Below are 23,330 nucleotides of genomic sequence, written 5' to 3' on the forward strand. Positions count from 1 at the left end.
TCTTGCAAAATGCTAAACTGTCATTTTGAATTCATAGTGACAAAATGTAAAATAATACTTCAATCCCCAGAGGGGCTGGAAATTGACGAGGAAATTAAATTAATTCATTTAGAGAAATTAACACAGCTATCCAGTCCATTTTATCCAGACTAAATTAAATGTCAACAGTCCGAAAAGGGCGGCACATAAAAATAATGGAAATGAGCCGAGACTGCGCCATTAAAGATTGCAGATTTCTCCATATATTTGCATCACGAATACAGGTGTGATTTCAGGGAAAACGATACTCACTCTTGGCTTTTTCATTCTTGCGCGATGGCCTCCAGCGGATGCAGGATTTGTGTTCATCCAGATAGAAGAACCGCACCAGTCCCTTGGAGCTGCCACGAAGCTTCACCATCTGGGTACCCATCTGCATGGAGCTCATACATTTCTCCACTGGGGAGAAAAACAAACAGGCAAAACAGAATGTTGGAAAAAATGGAAAGTTGACAATTAGAGAAACAATCTCCTCTCAGCACACATGAGACTTTTTTTTTCTAGAAGGAAGTGCATTGTGTGTGATAAAATATGAAAAAGCGGGTGGCGAATGTGTAATAATGCTAAAAGATTCAAGCGTGGCTCATTCGAAGAAGAAATAAAGCGATTGGCTAAGCAACACCTAACTTAAATTATTATATTTTTTTGTTTATTTTTTTTTAAATCCATCAACAATTAAAAAAAAAAAAAAAAAAAGCATCAAGCACACTGAGAATAGAGGATATGTCCTTGACATTATTTTCGGGTGAAGTGGTCAGGGACTCCACAGGAAGCTAATGGTGTGCCATTCAGCAGTGGGCTAGCTACAAGCCCCAAGGCTGCAGGCATTTGGCCTTCCCAATAACTGTCAAGTGTTTGTCACAATCCAGCAAACATGCGGCAAATTTGCCGGCCTCAGAAAGTGCCACAATCTAAATAAATAAGGAGAGCCGCCTCCTTGTCCATATGGCCTTTAACAAGTCCCGGCTCGCGTGCCAAAACAAAGGACCAAAAATGTAGTGTGACAAGAGTGTGTTGCTGTTTCACATTGAAGTAAACTAAGGACAAAAGAGAAATGTATCAATCTAGATTTTGTTACAGTTGCATTAGTCTGTCATTAATAGTCTGAGTCACTATTCAGGTAAGCAATTACAGAGTTGTTGCTGTCACCAGTATCAAATCTGCAAATAAAATTGTAGTCTCCACCGCATCTACCTTCTACAGTAACAAGACTAACGCACAGGACAATCACATTTCCCTGACAGGAAAAAAAAAAAAATCCATTATGAAATATTTCCAACAAGAAAAGATCTTCTAAATACAAGTCTATTAGAAAAAAGAACAAAAAGCAGCCTGAGGCAAAACTTCCTGAAAGTCAAATGCACAAACCAGCTGTGACAACATACAAAAAGTCCTTCAGGTTGTTCCTGAGCAATATGATAACATCAACATGTCATATTCAGATGACAGGCAGCGAGTCCAGCAGCTGAAAACACACCTGTCACTCCAGAGGTAACAGCTGTGAGGAATTGGAGCATTACCTTTTGGATGACAGCTTGTTTTGACAGAAAATGACTTGGGCTTAAATTACGATTGCATAAAAGATTATTACGCCTACATTCATTCACAGCACTGCTTACTCCACTTTATTGGCAGACAAAGATAGAATGCAGTAAAGAAACTCTATCCGACATCACAAATCAGTTTGATGATTCATGTGTCATTGGGGACAGTAATAGTCCGGGAGAGTGACACTGAAGTGACCTCAGATTTCCCTGTTTCATTGTCTGGCACAACGACAGCCTGTTGAGAGAATTAATACTGAAGCGAACTCAATGCCCAGGGCAAATTCATTATAGGGTGCCAAGCGAGCCCACATGCAGGCTCCATTACTCACACATAACAAAAATGCCAGTGTTACAGACGAACCTGCGACTGGGACAAAATTGCAACCGGGAGGCCATCCAGGGGGCGACGTATGCCAATTTAGTTTATGGCCTACATTTGACTGTTCGGCCATTTATGAGCTTGACAACGAAAGAAGCGTTAAAGATGAATAATGATAAGAAGAATACGGTAATTGTGTCAAAAACTCCCGTGTGTGATGTCACATTTACTTTACTTCTATTTATCATAATGGCAGGAAGTAGTTAATTAGATTTCCCCAAAAGTTTGCTGCTCAAATCGCGTAATTAACGTAGACCATTGGTGATGTCAGAGAAATGCAAAGACACTATAATAGTCATCCCGGCCACTTCGCGCTTCACCTTGCATGGCTTCAGTGTTTCACAGATTTTTCCAAAATATTCATCAAAAATAGAAAAAAATAATAATACAGCCAATTCGGCAGGCGATTCGGAACAGACATGTTTTTCGAAGAGATGAGTTGACTCAGAGGCTTCGTACATACCCAACGGTCAGTCATAAAAGGCGCATTATTGGTTCTCAACTACGAGATCGACCAATGAGAAAACAAGTGTATTCACCCCGTGTGCTATTTGAAGCACGGCTCGCTCAGCGAAACCACCAAAATCTCAGCCCAAGATTATTAATCGTGGCAGGCTACGGAATGCTTGTCATCACATTGACACCGCAAAATATTGCATTTTAACATCTCGGGGTGTGTTAATATGATTGGTGTGACTTTACATTTTCGGCTCCAATTTAGAATATATATTGGAAAATCACCTTTGCTACATATCAATTCCAAAGATCAATACTGAATATATTTGGCTTGTCTGGTCACATGCATTCATTCCAGCCAAACATACACCTACTGCAAGGACAGCATATGCCATTAAACTTAACAGGACAGGATTCATCGCCTGACCAGCTTCTTGAGAAGACACAGTTTCCATTTAAAGAAATGACCTATATCGACACTTAAGTATTTGAATGGCATGACAGCAGAGCTGCTTGAAGTCACAGCTGTCGTGGCTACTAGAAGGATTTCAAATCAGGAAGCAGACACGATGTCACTCGCTGAGGCTAAAGTCAGGTTAGAAGTTGATGCCACGAGTTGGGTTCTCCTGCCAAAGTCACAGGATGGGACAAACAGACCTTGTTAAATTACGCTACACCATCAGGGCACCAGGTTAAGCTCGAGGGATTGCCTGCAGGCCATATGGCGCTGACCCAATGCGCACGCAGGTGATCTCCAGGTTCAGTAACGATGTAAAAACAGCAAGTCGAATGACAGATGTAATAGACGGTTCGACAGTTTAGAGAAAACACTAAAAAAGAGATAAGAGCAGGGTAATGAGTTACGTTAAGGCCCACACAATGTTAGCATTAATGATATAAAAATAGTCTTAATTGACAAAGTTGGGTGATAGTTGACCTCTTTTGAGTCATCTTGCCAGCAGGCAGACAGACCAGCAGGCAGCTTATGACCTGGATTGTTTACGCCGTGAATTACGGGACTGACTTATTGGTTTGCCGAACATGGAACATTGGATCAAAATGTAATTCTTTATCGAACAGAGAAGTCACGTGCGATCTGCCTGACAACAATTATTATCTCGTTTAGTTTCTCCATTGCTTTTCTCGTTGTAATTAAAATATTTATGGACTTTTGGTTAGAAAATAGCACAAATGTGCCATCTATTGCTATCGCTTAAAATATTGCAAGGCATCTTTGAGAGAAGTAAAACTGGTTAACCTAAATGTAAAGTCTATAGGCTGTGAAATGAGTTTGATGGAAAAGATACACCTTCAATTAAAGAGAGCTCACAGAAGAAGAACAGGCACGGGAGTTGGCGTGTTCCGACAATCCTGGCATACGAAATTTCAAGGTTCTGAACCGTGCACAGTGATGTAAGAATCTGTCATTACCTGCTCAGTTACTACCTTTCCTTATTGTTTTCATTTGAATTTTAGAAGCGTTTTTATATGAATATTTTTGGTAAACCTGGCAAAGGAGAGTAATAAACGTCACAAAGATGAAAGTGACAGTTCATGAAGTTCTAAAAGCACGACTGATTCTCTGACAAAATATACCACACATGGAGTACTATAGCAAAAAAAAAAAAAACAAGTTCACCAATGAGTTCGTATTTTGATATTGTGGACAGCCAGAAGTTAATCAAATTCAATATTATTTAGTCTGGAAAAGCTAACTTCAGAAATGGCAAACTGAACACTGGTAACCTGCTGACTTGCAATAGCAACACTACTTCCAGTGAGCATTAACGGGCCCTTTTATCATCGTCATCAAGAATTTGAATTTGTGTTGCGGATAATGAAATTTATTCATATTATGAGTAACTTGCAAGCGCTGCATATAAGATGTCTGGAAACTGCTCGAGCTGGGTATTAGAAGCTCAGGTATGGGAGCGATGTGCACAAACAGTATTTATTACTAAGAAATCTAAGCTTTGCACAGAATGCAGATTTCTCTCCAGAGTGGGTGTGACTAATCCATCAATCTTACTATTCTTACCCATGTAGCCAAGCCTCCACTTTGAGAAGGCTACAATGCTGCTGCCTATCCAGAAGTAGTCGTCCACCACATATGAAGATTTCGATTCAGCCACCCCCTTGGCTTTAACGGCGAAGGCTCCTTTCGCCGGAGGCCCGGGCATGTCAACAGTGGCCACGGCAGCTGAGAAAATCAGGGCCGAAGACATTGGGCCAATAGACATGAAGTTGCTTTTCTTGTGGACACTCATTGGAAATAACGGAAATGTATTCTCTCAGTCGTCCGTCTTCTAAAAGGACTTTTTTATTGGAACTGTTCAATCGATGTGTCGTTTGTCATCCGTCGTGTCATAAATTGGTCCCATTTTCAATGCGCAATCCAAAAAGAAAAAAAAAAAGCCCACAGGAAGACTCCTTCTCACTGACTGTTTGGAATCAACAGTTGGTCAATAATCCTGTAATGTTATTGCTTCAGCAACCCTGCTTATTGCGCTGCCATCCTTAATATTCCTCCATCACAAAGACCCACAAGAAAGGAAAAAAAATCTGCGGCAGCAGTTTGTTTTCAAATCTGCAATTTATCTCCATTCTGTGCCATTATTTCTTTTTTTACCCGCATCAGGAGTGCTGAAATTGCTGAGGTCCTCTGAAAGTGTCAGGCAGGTAGAAAAGACGTTAGAAGCACAACACACAAATTGCAACTGCAACAAGTGTGCGGTGGGTGGAAATCCTAAATCCCTTCGGAGCCCTAATCCCAGTCTAAGAGATTTGCTCATGGTGTAGATTGAAGCAGAGTGACCCATAGAAAAAAAACGGTAACAAGGCGAGCTCTGAAATAAATGACTGCTGATTACAAAAATAATCGCTGAGTTTGAGGATCACAAAGAATTTGCTTTAAAGGACTGCGGACATAAAGAGCATGTGAGCCAAAACACAACAATGCGACCAACTCTGCATTTCTGCCTGCTGTATAATCCACTCTTTGAATAAACTTGGAAAGACAATAAGTCTTTTTAGTCATTTTAAACAACTGCTTTCTTTTCTTTCCAATGTGGCTTCATATTTCTTAGCAGTATTTTCCCACAGCTTTTCAATCACATGTTATCAGTAAAAGGTTTTGTATTCATTATAAATAAAAGTGGCGTGACTGAATCAGTGAGGACTGATATTCAAGTCCACTACTTTCATGATATTTTCCTTTTCCGGCGCAGACCACCACAGCACACACAATGTCACAAGCATCAATTGTTGACTGAAACAGGTCAGGGTGTGATATGGTAGTCTGAGCACGTTGAACGGTGTCAAAATATATTAAAACTCCCGAGGAAGACTATACCACAAAAAAACATCGACAAACACAGTTGCAACATATGAATTGAAAATGGATGGATTTATGCCAAAGTCGATAGAGGGCTGTTCACAGAAGCAACCTGGAAAACAATAACGGAAAATAAATAACCCCGCACATCACTCTGTTTTGTCTGAATCAAGATCCGGCAGTAGTCATACAATTTCCTTTGCATTCTATCAATTTGTCAGAATGTTTCAATCATTCAGCCAACTCCCTGGAAAAAAATCCCAAATGACAGTTTCTCATTTCGCACCATTTGAGTTACTTGAGTACTTTGTGGCTTTTTGGGCCTGCGCTCCTCCAGACCTCAAAGTTTTACGGAAATTGGACAGTTATTTGTTGGGAAGTTCATGTGTAACACACACACACACACACACACACACACACACCCACACACACACACACACACACCCACCCAAAAACATATGACCTCCTTGCAGAATATAATTGGGATGAATTTAGACTACCCGGTATAAAGTGACCTAGTTCAGATTTATTTTCTCCCATGGGGCAAGTTTGCATATGTCATGGCAAAGTACCTATAAGTAAAAATAAATAATTAAATAAATGAATAAAAGTAAAACACTAACAAAAAATGGTATCTTGTTTTTAACTGAAAATGTAACATTCTGAACAGGAATGAGGAATTCCAAAAATGAATTACACTAGAACACAATTTGATCATGGAAAAAAAATCAATTACTCTGTTCAGGAAAGTAGGTGAAGAAAATTACTTTGCACCGTCATAAAAATAAATAAATCATTTGACTTTTGTTTTGTCTTTAGCACAATTCAAACATCATTGATAATAATGGTAATTTTATTTTTGTATTAAAATCATTTGATTAAAAGAACTTCTACAAACCAGTACAGCGTATATTAACCAAAGAAAATACAAAATAATGCTTTACAATTACTGTTGCTTTGGCACAAAACTTACACCGAAAATTTTGCGAAATAACCAATAAAGTACCATGCTGTATGCGCTACTAAATATAAAATAATTTGAATATCTGCCAATGTGACTGCAGTACAGTGAATCCCTGCTAAGGGGTGTAATGGGGGCAGGACCGGCCCACCAAAAAATCTGATTAAAATTCATTGGAAAAAAATATATTAATAATTGAATTTTTATAGACCATAAAATGTTTCCCAAAACACTGGTAAATCTCTAATTAGCATTTTACACAAAAACGGAGATTACAGTACTACCCATTACCTCCAAAGTGAAGGACGAACAATACAGACTACTCCAAAAGCCACACTGCCATCTTGGTGCTCATAGGTCACAACATCAAACAAGTTTCAAAATAATATCTCTCTGAGGACTCTTCTTAACTGGTGCAAACTGGTAGCCAGGGGAGATTTTCCACACTTTTATTTTTGCCAGCTGGTGCTATGCTTTCCACATGACTGGAGTCCTTTACCCTCACCAAGCTTTTCCAGCTCCTTTTCTCTGGCAGGAGCAATAAAACTACACACAAGAACCTCGAGACACCGCCCCGGTTTTTATTTGCCCTTGCACTCTAAAATGGCTATTGAGTGTGTTACGTTTAGATTTCACTCAATATCTTTGCATATCAGAATTATAGCATTACTATAGGCACTACACTATATGCACATACATTTATTTATGACAATTATACTTTGAAAATGTAGTTCATTTTGATATCTGTGTGCACATTATAAGCACTGTGCTGCATTCACAGAAGGCTTTCACCCGTACTTTCCCACCAACGTCGAAGATGTGTAACATTAATGAAAATGAACACTTGACAAATGTGAAACAATTCAAAATGCAAATGCATCTTCAATGGGACCACTTCTGGTCAATGCTCTCTCGATCAATCTGTATGGACGTGCATTTGTTCTCTGATAGACTTTCCATGCACAGTAGTATGTTTTAAATGGTTTCTAGGTGGTGTAAGTCTGCAAATCAGGATACAGCAAATGAGTGTTTGTTTCTGGCACTTTGACAACATTGACAGCAGCAGCAGGAGTCTGAGCTCCCGTTCACATGTCAAATGTCAAACTCATTCAGATAATTCATCATCATTGAACAAACATAAGGGCTCCACAAAGTCAAAGTAGGCTTAGCTGACACCAATTAAAGTATAGTTCTTCAATCCATCAATTTCTGTGGGGGGGCTGCTTTTTTAGAGTGCATCCATGACAACACCAGAAACTCATTTCGTAAAAATATTGATTTCAAAGGCACATTTAAGACAATGCATATTTTTGTTGCATGCAGCTATGAACATAGAGTTAATGAATTAATGTGTCCTAATGTTACGACGTGTTAGTAGGAGTGTTATCGTGCATGTTGTTGCCTTATGCACACAACCTCAACATCACATTTAATAAATGTTCAGAAATTGATCCACATCTGGATCATGATCTAGAGTTAATCAGCTTGACGTTGGACCTTGTTCATCAAACAAGTAACACACTGTAGATCATATTCATCCAAACTTTGAGCATACGCGACAAGGTGAAGACTAATTATGAGAGCCTCTCAGATGTGATCCTATGAAACACAATTAAACACCCCCTGTAGTCAATTAAACTGACACAAGCAGAGTGATGATTCAAATGAAAAATCTGCACACTAATGCACTAGAGTAAAATCAGAACGGGCACTTTGTCAGGGCAGCATGATGACAGAATTCATTTTAAGCACACTGCTCAAAGTACAGGTAGTCTAGAAGTGGGACACCTCTGACCAATGAAGGATTCTGTCACCAGCGAGTGCTAAACAAGTTTTTACCTTCCCACTGTGTTATCTATAATTAAACAGAGGTCGGGACTGACCTGGAAAAGTGTGGACTGATCCGGATCAGCAGCCTCCCTGGAGTGTAGAGCTGGTTGCAATCCATTCAGCTGTCACTTTAGTCACTTTTTGAAAACACGCTAGCCGATAATCACCCACTTAAGTTACCAGCGTCATGAATACTCGTTCTCAGGCTTTTCATCCATAAAACGCATTCATTTAAACGCGGTGAAGCGAATTGCGACGACAGATTTATAACGGCTAATCTGTATTTATTGATTTATTGAGTGGCAAGTATGCGAGGGGATTAAAAATATATATATGGACAAATAATTTATAGATAACTCACCGTGGCCACGAGGTTTGTCTTTTTTGCTTTTTCCAGCTTGGCATTTTGAGACACTGTTTTCGTAAAGTAGGCGAAAATGCGATTTATTAGGCAGTTTTCTGACTTTTGGCCAAGTGACGTATATATGAATTTTCGACGGCTTGTTGTGAAACCAATGAGGCGTTGATTTATATAAATTGTGAATGCGTTGCATATTGAATGAAAACAACGACGTGGAACTCCGTTCACGTTCACACGCTTCCTTCGTAAACACTGAGTAAGGACGTAGCGGCAATGACGTCATCACCCAGGAAGCTCACGCACGTGCCATCCTCAAGTACGTCGCGTTCGCGTGACACGGAGAATGTGATCATTAAGACTACAAAATAACGTTGTTAAAAATTATTTATGAATTCACTTTTTAATTTGACAGTCAAACATTACAAGCTTGCATCTAATGTGACGCCTACGGAGTCGAGACTCGTCTTCTCTGACGTCACAATCGTGCGCAGTGCGCAAGGTTTCCATGTTCGAGGGCAAGGGGTCGAAGGTGTCACTTGAGTGAGACATCAGAGGCAAAATGGTCGTTTCGTCCCTTTTATGTTCACAAGTCACAGCAAGTGTGAAAACCTGTGCAGTTTAAGGTAGCAACAGCCGATTATTCCTTCAAACGTTATCCTTCTTCATGCATCATACATCATCATCATCATCCCTTCTTACAGTGGCAGTGATTCGAATACATGGGGAACAAACAAAGGAGTTGAGTGAAAAAAGAGGAGCATAATGGCTCGGTAAGTAATCAAAACATACAAGGATATGCTCTGATTGCTTTATATCACTAAATTATATTACACCATATGGAAAGCGCTTTGTTACAGCTCCAGCTGTTGTGAAATGTGATATATATATGTATGTATATATATATATATATATATATATATATATATATATATATATATATATATAGATAGATAGATAGATAAGTTGTATTGCATTGTATTATATCAGGTACTTTTTTTCATTTTCATTCAGTGGGTCATAAAGTGAACCTGTTATTTCAATTCGGGGTAGATGTGAAGCCAAATCTGTTTGCATACCCATTCAAGTTTTGGTTCACATTGGTGTTCAACATTAATCTTATAATTTTGCCGGAATCCAAATTGTATGTTGTATGTTGAATATCATGATAATCACAATACTAGAGCGAGAGAGAGAGACTCCCTTACTCCCACTTAGTATCTATAAATAAAACAGCGCAGGACATTACATCAACCTCTGCATGAACGCAGGACATATCAGGAGCAGGCCAGTTCAGTCTCTGGCAATGTACTGTCCTATAATCATTTTAGGTAGCAGATTAGAAGACTAATGGATAACCACAGCCACGATAATGTAATAAAGATAACAATCATTTTCTAATGCATGAAAAAAGGGTCAGACCAAAGATTTACTTCCTTTTTGGTGACAGCAATACTATTCCCATAGTATTTTTTTTTCATTTTTTTTTTTTTGAACAACTGGCAAACAGCTTGTTTCCATTGTTCTCGGCACTGAATGAGCGTAAGCACGTGTGCACTTACCAAACCATGTGCAGTAACTGTGCCAGATGGCATAGTGGCAGAGGCCTGCTGGTTATCCTCAGCAGGGGAATGATGCCAGGTCATGTGTGTTAGTGAGTTTGGTGCTTTCAGTGCAGCAGATTAGCTTCTGCACAATCCCCTAAAACTGTCTGATTTTTTAAAATTTTTTTTTAGGAGACGCACATGAGGTGGACAATTTGAGGCAGTGGCAGAACGTTTTGCTGTGTAAATCTAGTCTCAAACTGTTTTTGACACTTAATCTGAAAACACAGCCTATAGACTATAGACGTCTTCTTTTAGTGTCTTGCCTCAGAGCTCACTTCTTCAAACACCAAAGTAGAAAACTTGACAACAAGACCAAACTACTTGTCTCAAAAGGCTAATCAGCAATCAGACATTTAATGTATACTTGTCCATATTTATATGACTTAAATCCGAATTATCCACCCATTGTTGCGCCCATACTGACATTTTTCACATGATGATCATAAGAAATGAATGTTTACACATTCGTATTATATTGTGAGCCCGACTTGGTCACATCAGACAGCATCAGACAGTTTTTCTCCATTTATTTGATTTACTGTAGCACTTGTCCTCATTAGGGTTGCTGCTGAGCTGCTACTGCATGGTCCTAACCCAATTCATCAGCAACCTCTGAGACCCAAAAATTAGTGTTGGTTGGGCCCAAAATGGGTACTGCATAAGGATTTATGACCACAACTGCTTTATTATGTATGGATATGAGTACTCCGTGGATTTGGGAGGTGAAGGGATGCACAACATATAGAATAGTGTACCAGTATAAGTGTTTATCTCGCTAGATCTTCTATTTGGCTCGTCTTGTTCCATGCAATAAGTTTGATACAGTTTGCTTAAGGTTTCAGCTCAAAATAAACAAAACTATATAATATTCTCTTTTTTGGGCAGGGGGTGGGTTAAAGACGGTTTGGGGTAGGTCACCGCACTCAAACATGCGGACATAAAACTTGTCTGCTGCCCGATAAACCTGCATGTGCTGCTTTTTCACTGACCAGTTTTGCCTAAGTTAAATTAGAGAAAAAATCCATAGTCATGTTTATGAAAAACTTGAAGCCAATATAAGATTTCTCGCCAGGCGGTTTTCAAAAACGCTTTCCTGATTGTGATTTTACTTACTCCAACCAGTATGACCGTGAAGAACAGGAGTCAGTTGGCTTAAGCGAGTACTCATTTTCTATTTCCAATTTCATACCATCACCAAGTAATCACTCTTAATCTCGGTTAAAATTGAAACTGTTCGTATTAATAATAGATGTTCACAAAGGTGGGAAATGAAGACAATAATGAGGGAATGCAGAAGGAAAAAAGAAAAAGATTTGCACTGATAAATTTAAAATTGAAATAATGCTTCTTTTACGTGAGGATTTAAAAAAAAAAAAATTTTTTTTCTATTCACAGACTAACAGTTGGAGACCCAAAAACATTGTACTATTCAAATCAAATGCCGTCCGAGATTAAACTAGAGGTTCAGTAATGCCCAATTGCAGCTGTGAATAAATTATTGTGCTGAGAGACAATTGCAATGATTATTGTAACCACTGTTATTTTATCCTCAATTGAATACGCATTTATTCTTGCGTTTATAATAATACCCGTTTATTCTCAATTGAATACAACATTTGATTGTCCTGAAATATTATGACATGCGATTTAAAACAAAACTAGTACGTATCCCTCCAACCTGCCTCTCCATCCATCCATTTTCTATCAAATACATTTAATCTCCTGAGAGGCGTGTGCATTTTCCGAGCGTTCGTTTGAGTTTTCGGTGGGTATGCCGACTTTCTCCCCAAATGTCCCAATCTCTTCTTTGTCGGTTTATAGAAGATTCTAAATAGTCCGTGAGTGTAAATGGTTCTGTTTATCCTTGGTCTGCAATTTGTCCATGACCCTAATGAGGACAAGCACTATGTAAAATGGATGGATGTGGTTAATTTTGCATACAGCTGCCCAGATGTGTCAAAATGTAGAAGTTGCAAACATAGAATTAAAAGAAGCCCTGTTCAACTTTAAGCAAGGCAGCAATTCAGTCATTGTGATGTAAAGAAAAAAAATAAATAATAAAAGTTTATATATATATATATATATATATATATATATATATATATATATTGGTTTTGAGTGTTTGTCGACTACATATAAGAATTGTAGTCGCGCATTAAAAACATAAGATGAGTCCACTCCCATCACACTATGTGGGACAAAGAGATTTGTATTTGTGCCCTCCTATTGCCTGGCACGCAATCAGTTCATGGTGCCCAAGGCTCCAGCTTTCCCATGAAAGGGTAAAAGATGGATAGAATGGCTGTCGGGATGGTCAGCTTTGAGATAAGTGGCTCATAGTATTTTAAAGTTAGCGTTGAAATTCAACTGAGAACATGTTTAGATACCTTGAAAACTGAGCACAACAACTCGCCCATTAAAGAAACTAGTGGTAAATGTACTTTTAATTAGTGGAAGATGGATACAAGGTCGCTAGAATCATGTTTTTGCAAATCTTATTTGGCACGCACGTTAGTAACCTTGTCACCATTGCAAAGTCAACAGGATGTTGTTTGGGACAGGAAAAGTGAGGAGTGGAAGGCCACCGAGACGTGTGAGGAACAGGAACAGTCGGCCATGTGTGAGCAGTGTCCCTCTGCTCTGATAGTTTTCATTCACACATACGACTAATTGCGTGCCGTGGCACTTTCTATTGACCCACGCATCAATCATTTGACGAGTCTTCGTTGCTTCCTTCATTCTGCTGGCCCTGCAGGCACATCGCCAATGACAAAAAGAATGTTTTGACATTAGCTTCTATATAGAGGCCTTGTGATGACTGCGCATGGAAGAGCGGGAAGTGAAAATGTTTCCTTTAATCAAAATCAAAATGAGTAAAAGAACCATTTGGCATTTCTTTGCTCCTTTGACATTTAAACTTGCAGCCTACATGCATGTTCTCGTATGTATTCATGGCGCCCAGACATGAGTCTTTGCATTTGAACATGGGACGAAAATAATCTTTTTGTCTTGGTCTTGTTTTTCGGACTATCTGTCTATTTGGGGATCGCTGGTGAGCGGCGCCTGCTGTGTCGCACCGACTGTCTATAATTTCCTGGGTGTTTGGACATAGCAGAAGCGGAAGGATAATTGTATCGCTTACCGCCATCATTTTCGATCATTAGTTGCTGCTTTAAACGTTGATTCATCCTCTGGTTAATGAAATCATTTTGTTTCTCTAGTGTTTGCATCTTGTGTTTATTTCTGGATTTGGCATCCTTCTTCCGCTCTGAAGTTAATTTTATATTCATTTTTTTTTTCACAACAACCTTTGGCTTATTTCTCCGCCTTATGTCTAACTTATGTGATTTCTTATTTAATACATTCAGTTTAATTGCTCTATTTATTGACTTATTTTTGTTTTCGCCGAGGCTGGTTTGCGCTCCAAGATTTGGCGTTTACATCGTCTTCACACTTTTCTTGCCATAAGGAAAGACTATGACAACACACTCCTACTCATGCTCTACAACCTCTATCAATAAAAGAAACCCATGAAGTAGATTTCGGGGGAATAACATTACATATTAATCAAGTCCAACCGGCACAGCTTTTCTTACACAAACACTCAAAATGAAATGCAAGCGCAAGCAAGAATTGAGCAACTTGAACAACAAAAAATAGCCAGCAGTAACATACGATCGCACATGCGCCAATAACAGTTCCACTTGAATACAGTCTATGAGACTGTACTTGAGGTTGAACTTTGGGAATTGTTGAACTTTAGAACTTTTTCAAAACAATTTTAAATGACATGAGAAACGTCATTGACTTAGATTCCTGCACCTGTTAAGTGCTATAACTTCAATTTCATCATTAAGTTGAACAATTGGCTTATCAAGTATTTGTTGTCCGTACAGCATCGATCAGAAAGAACCTGGAAGCTTGGAGCACCAATATAGAGCATAATAATCAGTACAAACACACTAAACAAGTCATCTGGGTCTTTACCTGATCCAGAGCTGTTTGCCATCATGACCATCTTGAAGTTTTCACAACATTTTAGAAACTCCAGTGAGCCCACGGTTTGCTTTTGGTATAATTCTTCTTTGCCGGGTCAACAGCAAAACTCAGTCTGAGATGAGGTGTCTCTTATTGTATCATAAATGATACCACCAAGTTGTTAGAACTACCCACTGAAAGCTGTTTGTTGTCTCAGAAGCCAACCGATGCATTCCTCTCACGAAGCTGCTAATGAAACACCAGCATGTGTCGAGGCTTATGGAACTCTGGCTTCCAAGTATCACAACATGCTTGTTGAGGTGTGAGAACCTGCGTTCACTTTCTCGCACAGAACTCCTTCATTTGAAGCTCATCTGTTTTTCTGCTAGATTTTTTTTCTTATTTTTTAAGGATCAAACGATAATGGGAGCCCTAAAAGATCCCAAGAACTTTGAAAAATCATAATTACGAGGATTACGTTTAAATATTCTGAGAAAAGAGTTGAGTGTGAGAGAGGTAATATTATGAGAAAAAATTTGCAAAAGTTTGTTCCTCAGAATGAAATCTCATCAGCCTCTCTTATTGGGTTTGTTTTAGCAAAACGTGTCGTGATAGTAATAGCTGTTCTCGAGAGATACAGCGACAGATATCCAATATCGGATTAGATTTTATCCTTGGCCGCAATGCAGAGCTTGATTCTGGTTTTGTAACTTTAGATTAAAATATTTTGCTTTTTTACGAGATAAAACAGCTCCTGACTGCCACCATTTCAATAAACTGGCAAATAAGTGAATGAACAAATAACAGACCGACTTTCGAACCGACGCACTTTTGACGGACTACCTGACAGACTGACCAACTGACGATTACCGGTTAGTTCGCTTTCAAAACAAGGACGGCCTGACGAATAACGGACTGCTACCATTGCTGCTGTTGCCACCAGTAAGCTAAGTTAGACAATCAACTACTTACGATCACACTCAATCACATAAAGACAATTTCGAGTCATTTTTCGAATACCACACTGGAGCCACAGCTGAGATTCAGCATGCACCCTTGCCTTTCATCCAAAGTCAGCTTGGATAAACCCCAGATCACTCGCGACCCAAATCAGGACAAGCAGGGCAAAAAACAGAATAATAACTTGAATTTATATCGTGCTTACAAACGACACTTGAATGCAATGACACAAAGCAAATGAAAATGCAATGCGGCAAATGTGCCCGTTATGTTGCATGGATACCCTCTGATGAGAAAAAAAAAGTAGGGCAGACCACAAAATGAAAATAGTGCATTCCAACATTTCAATGTGGGATCTAGAATGTCGGCGTCAGTAATTTCAGTCTGTGTTTGAAACATAGCGCCATGATAATTCTAATCAAATGATATAAATGAATGGGTAGATAGGGCTCAAAACAGATGATTTTAATCGTTTGATTTAAAATGATAAAAGATCCAGTTTTATTACAATCGGTGAATGACAATGTTGTGACACACAAGAATAATTGGCTGTGGCACCTGCAGATATCGCAGTTGCTGGCTTTCAATCTCGACTCTTGACTCCGGCCTTCCTGTATGCAGTTAGTTCTCCCTGTGCTTGCAGGGCAGGAAAATGTATGGATCGTGGATTAACTCATTCCCTGCCATTGACGGATATAGACGCCAAAAAGTCCATTAATTTTACCTAGGCTGGCAGTGAATCAAGCTGTGAAATAGCGATGAGTGCTGATGGCTGCGAGCATAATACTACCCTCTGAAGAAAATCAGCAGACAAAAGGTTGAATATGATTGAATCAGTTTGCCTCCTCTTGTTCTGACTTAAGGCCAAACTACAAAGATTTAATTTCACAGGAAGATGCGGAGATGTATCGTAAACTTTCAGAATTGTGGCTTTGGAGTATCATCAAGTCCTGATGTGTGATTCTGCGATACAAACTTCTGTGCTGCCAATTTTTGCTTTTTGAATTTTCCGCTCTCTTCGTGCCTCCGAGTTGTTTTTGTGTGCATGTCTTTCCTGTGAACTGTGACAAATTGGTCTACAACAACACAGTATCACAGCTGGGAGCATGGCGTGCACAAAACAACCCAGAGCTCTACAGGAACCCCTCCAAGCCTCACAATATTCATTTCATATCAACAATGTAACCCTAAGTGTTTGGCAAGCTGTTAAATTTCCACAAGCATGGAAAGCAAAGTCTAGAGAAGGGATACAAACTCGCATGGTGTCAATGAACATATTTATGCTAGTAATTGATGAATAAATTATATTAATGGCTCTTTCTGAGGCATCCCCAGAAAGGCAAATCCGTATTATCAATTCTACAAATGTGTCAACATCTGTGACTTGACATCATATATCTGTGTGTTGAGCAAACAGGATTTAGGGGGGGGGGGGGTCACAGCAGCTCGTCAAAGAATTCCTCTAGATCAAGGCCCTACGCATGAGGACCACCAAAGAGGAGACAAATCCCAAACAGATCTATTTCATCACATATCCTAAAGCAGCAACATTGGTCCATGGGACATGTGCCACCATCAGAGACTGAACCAAAAATATTGTCTTGCTCATCGAAATCTGATGCTAAACTGCTGTCACAGTGATGTGATACAAAAAAGGTTTCCCCCGAAGCTAGCTGGAATTAGCGAAAAACAAACTGCTTTGGAGAGCTTCTTCTGGAAGGGTTGAAAAGGTGGTTGAGAACATCGCTTGCTACAGTGGGCACCACGGTTCAAATCTATTCATTATTTAGACGTTGTCCAGCAGGCGTGCGATTTAGTCGACTTTCATCCACCAAATTGTCAGGTGCACCAGACACATGTCAAAAGAATTGCCCGTGGATGCAAGAATGGCAAATTCCCAAACAGGAAAAATGAGCCTTGCACCAGCTTGAAAATCAAGATGAACCACTTCTATGCTCAAGCACAAATATAAAGCCCATTATCTTTGTAAAGTGGGATTTTTTTTTTGCAATGAAGGCAACCAAAAAAATGACTAGACTGAGTTCTGCTATTATTGTTTCCCATTATCTCAAGATGGGACCGAATCGTTAAAGAGAAACAAGTGCAGAAGTCAGCCATGAATTACAAACACCCATAAATTGATGAGCCTACTTAGTTTTTGTTTCTTTGCAGGCCTATTAAAATAGTTCTTTCTCCCTTGTATACATGAGATTTTAGAAATGTCTTTTTGCCAACATCTTCAACAACATCATGTCACCACCCCTTTGTATTTGTATAACCTGTATATGATTCAGAAATGGCAAACCAGATAGATCGATTAAGATTATGTCGATAATGAAACCCTTTTTTTTTTTTAAATCTCTCTCTCTCTCTTATTTATTTATTTAAACTCCATTTAAATTTTTTCAAATGTTTGTTACTATGTAGTAGACTGAATGCAATCAAAGGTCTGCCTGACTAAAGAGGCATGTCGTGTTGTATTTTTATGAATTAAATTTTGGCCTAAAATTAACAAATATAGTTCCTTGCATTTTAAAAATAAGAGCTTTAGTTGGCTGGGTGCTGAGGCGCATAGATGGAACAGGAGCATAACATATTGATATGAGTTAGGGCATTTTTTTAAATATAGTATAATAATGTTAGTCGACTTGGAATTACATTAAAGCATTTCATGCCGCCAAAAATGCAAGACGAGATCTATCTTCTATTTACGGTGCAAAATGAAATAAATAATACTGCAGAGAATCTGCTTCTTGTTTTGATCCAAATCACAATGCTTTCTAATGAGGCCCAAAATACACGCTGCTTTAGTTCTACTGCAAGTGCATCATTTTACTTTGCATTTCTTGCAACATAGACATCCGTGCTGGCGACGTTATCTACAACCGTGACCAGGAAACACATTATGAGGTGTATTACGTTTAGCTGGGAGGGATAACTGACACGGACGGTTGTAAGCCTGCACATCTCAGAGGAGCAGCGGTGTAGGCATTAGACTTCCATTGTATAGATTTGTGAAAGTGTGATTATGGAGCTCCACTCGCTGTCTGTAGCTGCTCTGCTCCTGAGAGCCACGGTGATCCAGCACTAATGACTTGTTCTATGGTTACTGGGGCTTGTGGGAATGCTGGAAAGCACGGAGGGAGGAGGTGGAGGGGGTGGCAGCTGTGCTAAATCCTGATAGGGGAGTTGTCAACGATGGAGGGCTTGATTTTTATTCGCTTTTTCTTATGTTTTTGCTATTTTACTTTCTGGTTTGAAGGTCTTCACCTGCTACAGTTGACAGTCAAAATGGGACTCTGGAAAGAGGCTTTTTATTAGTAGTGTGTCAGCACTCCCTCTGCACCCAGGCGGCCGCTAAAATGCCACTGGGCTTGGCCAAGTCTAAGTACCAACTTGAGTCAACACAAGAAAACAAATTGCGAACAAAAAGTCACAAAGTACCAAACAGTGAGAGAAACCTGTTAGAAATCTCATCAGGATATGATCACCATGAGACACTAAGTGTTGCCTTGAGTCGATTTAGCACACAACATAACACAAAACAAAATCAGTGATCAAAAAGGGACAGGTTAAAAACCCTGAATCGATGCTACTTTTCCATCACTCCCCACTCACATGTTGGAAGAGCACAAGAAGTGGAGAGTCTCGAGCTGGCCTACTTCTTGAAAGCTGCATGCAAGAAAAGTGCCAATTGTGGGCCGCTTGCTTGTCTTACCTTTCTCCCGGCTCAGGCTACGAATGTTGCTGGAACCGTCCATTGTTGCATTCCCCCAGTGAGATAGAGCTCCATGTGATGCAAAACTGGGCTGGTGGAGCTTGGCTTGACTCTAGCTACCATGTGGAGGGCTGCTGTCACTGGTACGATCTCGCCCCTTGGGTCTCATTATCCAGGGTGTGATTGGAGATGTTTTTTGGGAGAACTCACGTCTTTCTACGCTACCTTTCTCCCACAGTCTTTCTTCTCTTCTTGCATGCTGTCTTGATGTAAGCCCATCCTCCTTTTTCTGTATGAGCTAATTTAGCAGCAAAAACAATAGTGTAGTCTCACACTTCTTCTTCCTCTACAGTACTGAGTGGATACACTGTGTGTGTGCGCATGTATGTGGGGAGGGTTTGCCTGGAGAGCTTTAGGCGCGCACTAAGCACAGTCAACCACTCACAGCTCTTGTAGTGAAGGGGAAGCGCTCGGTTCAACGGCGATCACCTGGGAGAGCGAGCGCTATTAGTCGGACAAGGGAGGAGGGGGGAAGTGAGGAAGGAATTGAGGCAAAGGAGGAGGAGCGGGAGTAAGTCGGGGAGAGGAAATGGACCGAAATGCATCTGCTGAGATAAAAGGGAGGAGAGGGAAGCGCAAAGGAGCCAAGGTGGCCGTGATTTGCAAGTAGGGAAGAGCTGCAGTGTGTGGCACACATGTTTTATTCAGCATGGAGAGATGCTGAGGGATAGGAGCAGCCAAGCATGGATGGGTTTGTCCCAGCAGTCGGCCAAAGGGAGACACAATACGAGGGGGGGGGGGGGGCAGCAGGAAGGACTGGCATGGTGATGGACTTTGCTTCTGTGAGGCAGCGCATCATGCCACAGAGCTTGAAGAAAGGTGTGTATATGCTACAAAGTTTCAGGCTGGATGTAGGCTACACATTAGACTATATAGTTTCCACACTGCAGTGTAAAAAAAAAAAAAAAAAGATTTCTGTCCACATGAAAACACTTTGGAGGCTGTCGCTCTTTCAGCAAATCAGGAGCCTAAAAAAAGTAACAGCGGCAAGCTCCTTTGTCACGCATTCTGCTCACTCCTCCGTTCCTCAGTGTAGCGGAAGACCAGGATGAACATTTAATCATGCCAAAAGATAATTCCATTTTCTCTTGTTAATTTGTTTGAGATATAGTAACCCCACGTTTATTGCGGTTAATGGGGACCTGAAAGGTGAAAAACAGCAAAGTAAAAGTTGACTTTTTAAATTATTGAATATTTTTTTATTTTTAGGGGATTTACGCATCTCTTGTGCCACTGCGACCAGTATGTCTGTATTTTTTCTCTTTTTTTTTTTTTAAATATATTTGAAAAACCTCAAAGCGCTGAAGCCGCAAAACGTGAATTGCAAAGTGGATAGAGAACACTGACGTAACAAAATTGTTCCCTTAATGCTAATTCGGGATATTCTCTATCCTTGTCTGCCGCCCCCTCACCCACCCAAGAAGCCTGCTTTAATTACTTCAAAAAAATAGTTACAAATATTTCTGAGAGATATGTGAACCAATGAACAAGACCCTTAGACACTTGAACTCTTCAACCAGGGGCTGTCTTTCACTCTCAATCACTTCTGCCTGAGAATGAAGGCGTTTGTCCTAGCAATGCTAAAGATCACAAAACATGAGGCACCGTGCACGATGGCTACCTCTATAAATTCTGTCCATCCAGGTAAATAACAGAACTTGCAACGACGACGAGCAGTCCCTGCCAACAAGTTTCAAACTCGAGTTCCTGTCAACTTAAGTAACTTCTCTCTGAACACCACAAATCTTTTCGCCTTTTCCGAGGCCACAAAGCACATGCGTTAAGTCCCAAGCACTCGCTATAACATCATTTATTGTGTTCTTTGAAATACTTGACAACAATGCACGTATCTGTATGCCGTTATTTTATTTCACTCACATTTCAAAATGGGCTCTCCATCAAATGTGTTGATTTAAAAAGGACAATGAAATGCTAGTCCAATTATGCTCTAATACGGTGAAGCAATTATACATTTTTATTGTTTGATATTCATAACCAGCCCTCCGAAGGAAATTATAACCGTGATGTGGTCCGTGGTGAAATAGAGTTTGACTCTGGTGAATAGAGCTTGTGTGATAATACTTTCTAAATTCCTCAAAATGTGCCTGAATAAGCTCACTGAATCGCATCACAATAATCATTCTTCTTTCCAAGTGCATTGATGAAAGGTGGGCAATATTAATGCACCATTGAACTAATTCCTGCATTAGTGGTCAGTGATGCCTTTAACCTGAAACGATTATCATTATTAAACCTCTGACCCGTGGTTTCGTTATTAAATGTGGAGCAACTGAGCATCGCAAAGCTCATTTATGAAGGCAGTCAGTTATCTTTGTAGAGTTGGCAGATTGGGGGAAAAAAAGCTATTTAAAGTCCTGCTACATCACCAGCGAACGCAGCAAACACAATTTACAATATATTCAGCAACTTTCAACTAATGCATGAATAATACACCTTGCGAATTGTCTCACCTCATGTATGTTTCATGAGAGAGAAACAGAGATTTTCAAATGCTCCTGCACCTCAGGAGATGCAGAGAAACCTTCACTTGCACCAAAAGTCACACTTCATTTATGTGATGATGTCTTCTCTCTATGTTGGCGTGCAAGTCCTCCTGCTGCTTGGATGAGCTTTGGGAACATTACATGTCCAGTGACTCACAATACCAGCAGGACCTGTTTCACACACATGGGGCCTTATGACATTTGTGGCGCAGCAAGAGGTTAGCTCAGATCAAGTGTGCCACGCTTGGCTTTGTGCAGTGGTCAGTGGAGTTGATCCCTTACCCAGTGACTCTCTAGTAAACACAAAACTGGAGACCAGAGAGCAAAGCATGAACCTCTCACGAACAAATACGATAATGAGCAGACAATCCAGACTAAGATCAATGGTCAATGGCATTAAACGGAAGGTTAAATCAAGGGAGGCAGGACTTACTGAACACACACACACACACACACATATATATATATATATTATTTATTTATATATATATATATATATATATATATATATATATATTATATTCAATTTTAAATAAGAATAAGTTCTCTTCTGGCCTTGCTATCAATCTTCTTTCCAAAATAGCTATTCTCCTATTTTATTCTAATATTTTTTTTAAAACATCGCATTACTTTTCTTTTTCACTGTATGAAAGTTGAGTCAAGCATTTATGCTACTTTATTATTCATTATCTATACCACTTCTTCTCATTAGTCCCAGGTGTGCTTGGGCCTTTTCCCACTCGCGGTGGAAATTAAATCCCAGATCCAAACCCTCACCCTCAAAACTATGTGCAAGATGTGCTAACCACTTGTTCACCGTGCCACCGACATTATTATTGTACAGCAGAAAACAATATTTTCAAAGACAAATAGTTAGGTATTCTCTTCACACTGAGGAGTGGGATTTTTTTTTTTTCATTCCTTTGAAAGCCATTTTTTTTTTAAAGCTTCTGCCAGTGAAAGTAAGAAGCATATTGACTGACTCACAGAGGATGGCCATGCTTTGGTGAGGAGAACAATAACATCCCACGTAAACAAGAAATGTAGAAATGTGGCGCTCACACTAAAAAGTCTAATTCGATTCAACAGAGAGTTTCTTAAAAAACTTTTTGAAACATTCATCTAACTGTCACTTAAATATAATAAGATGAGTTGAGAGGAGTCCGAATACTACCTTGAAGTTTGGAGCGTGAAGGCCTGCTTACTAATTAAATAAATGTGTTTTTTGTGTGAGCTTTTAAATTCTGAGTAACCTAAGGTTAAAAGAAAGAGAACATCGAGTCTGGAATTAGGGTCCAAGCATCTTACTGATGAAATACTGTAAAACCAAGCGATGAGATGAAGAAGGCATGCAAGCATCAAAAAGACACATTCGGCTTTGTGCGGTCCAGTTTAGTGGGCATGCAAACACAACATCCTACGATTTGTCATCCATCCATTTGTTATGCTGCTCATACATGTGTCATAGCGCCTAAAATTAGCTGACTTTAGAGACTTAAAGAGGCGGTCACAGAGCTCAGTGAATCCCTTCGGGAATTAGTTGAAACATCATCCCACCTTTTTAGGATTAGTGCCGGCAAGTACAGTATATGACTCTGA

General features: G+C 39.7%; 2 protein-coding genes across 2 annotated transcripts in view; one reads left to right on the forward strand and one right to left on the reverse strand.

Moving 5' to 3' along the window:
• The window catches only part of LOC148339851 (1-phosphatidylinositol 4,5-bisphosphate phosphodiesterase eta-2-like), a 33,886-nt gene extending 28,743 nt beyond the window's left edge, over window positions 1-5,143 (reverse strand). Inside the window, 2 exon segments of the mRNA XM_088289606.1 lie at window positions 292-438; window positions 4,460-5,143. Of these exon segments, the coding sequence (XP_088145732.1) occupies window positions 292-438; window positions 4,460-4,688 (376 nt within the window). The 5' untranslated portion in view covers window positions 4,689-5,143.
• Window positions 5,144-9,366: 4,223 nt separating this feature from the next.
• pex10 (peroxisomal biogenesis factor 10) overlaps window positions 9,367-23,330 on the forward strand; it is a 75,432-nt gene continuing 61,468 nt past the window's right edge. The window contains exons 1-2 of the mRNA XM_088289610.1: window positions 9,367-9,530; window positions 9,609-9,677. The gene's annotated coding sequence lies outside the window, so the exon portion shown is untranslated. The remainder of the gene's footprint in view (window positions 9,531-9,608; window positions 9,678-23,330) is intronic.

Source organism: Idiotropiscis lumnitzeri, chromosome 3 (assembly GCF_059441095.1).
Source record: "Idiotropiscis lumnitzeri isolate Australia: NSW breed Sydney's pygmy pipehorse chromosome 3, RoL_Ilum_1.0, whole genome shotgun sequence".
NCBI lineage: Eukaryota > Metazoa > Chordata > Actinopteri > Syngnathiformes > Syngnathidae > Idiotropiscis > Idiotropiscis lumnitzeri.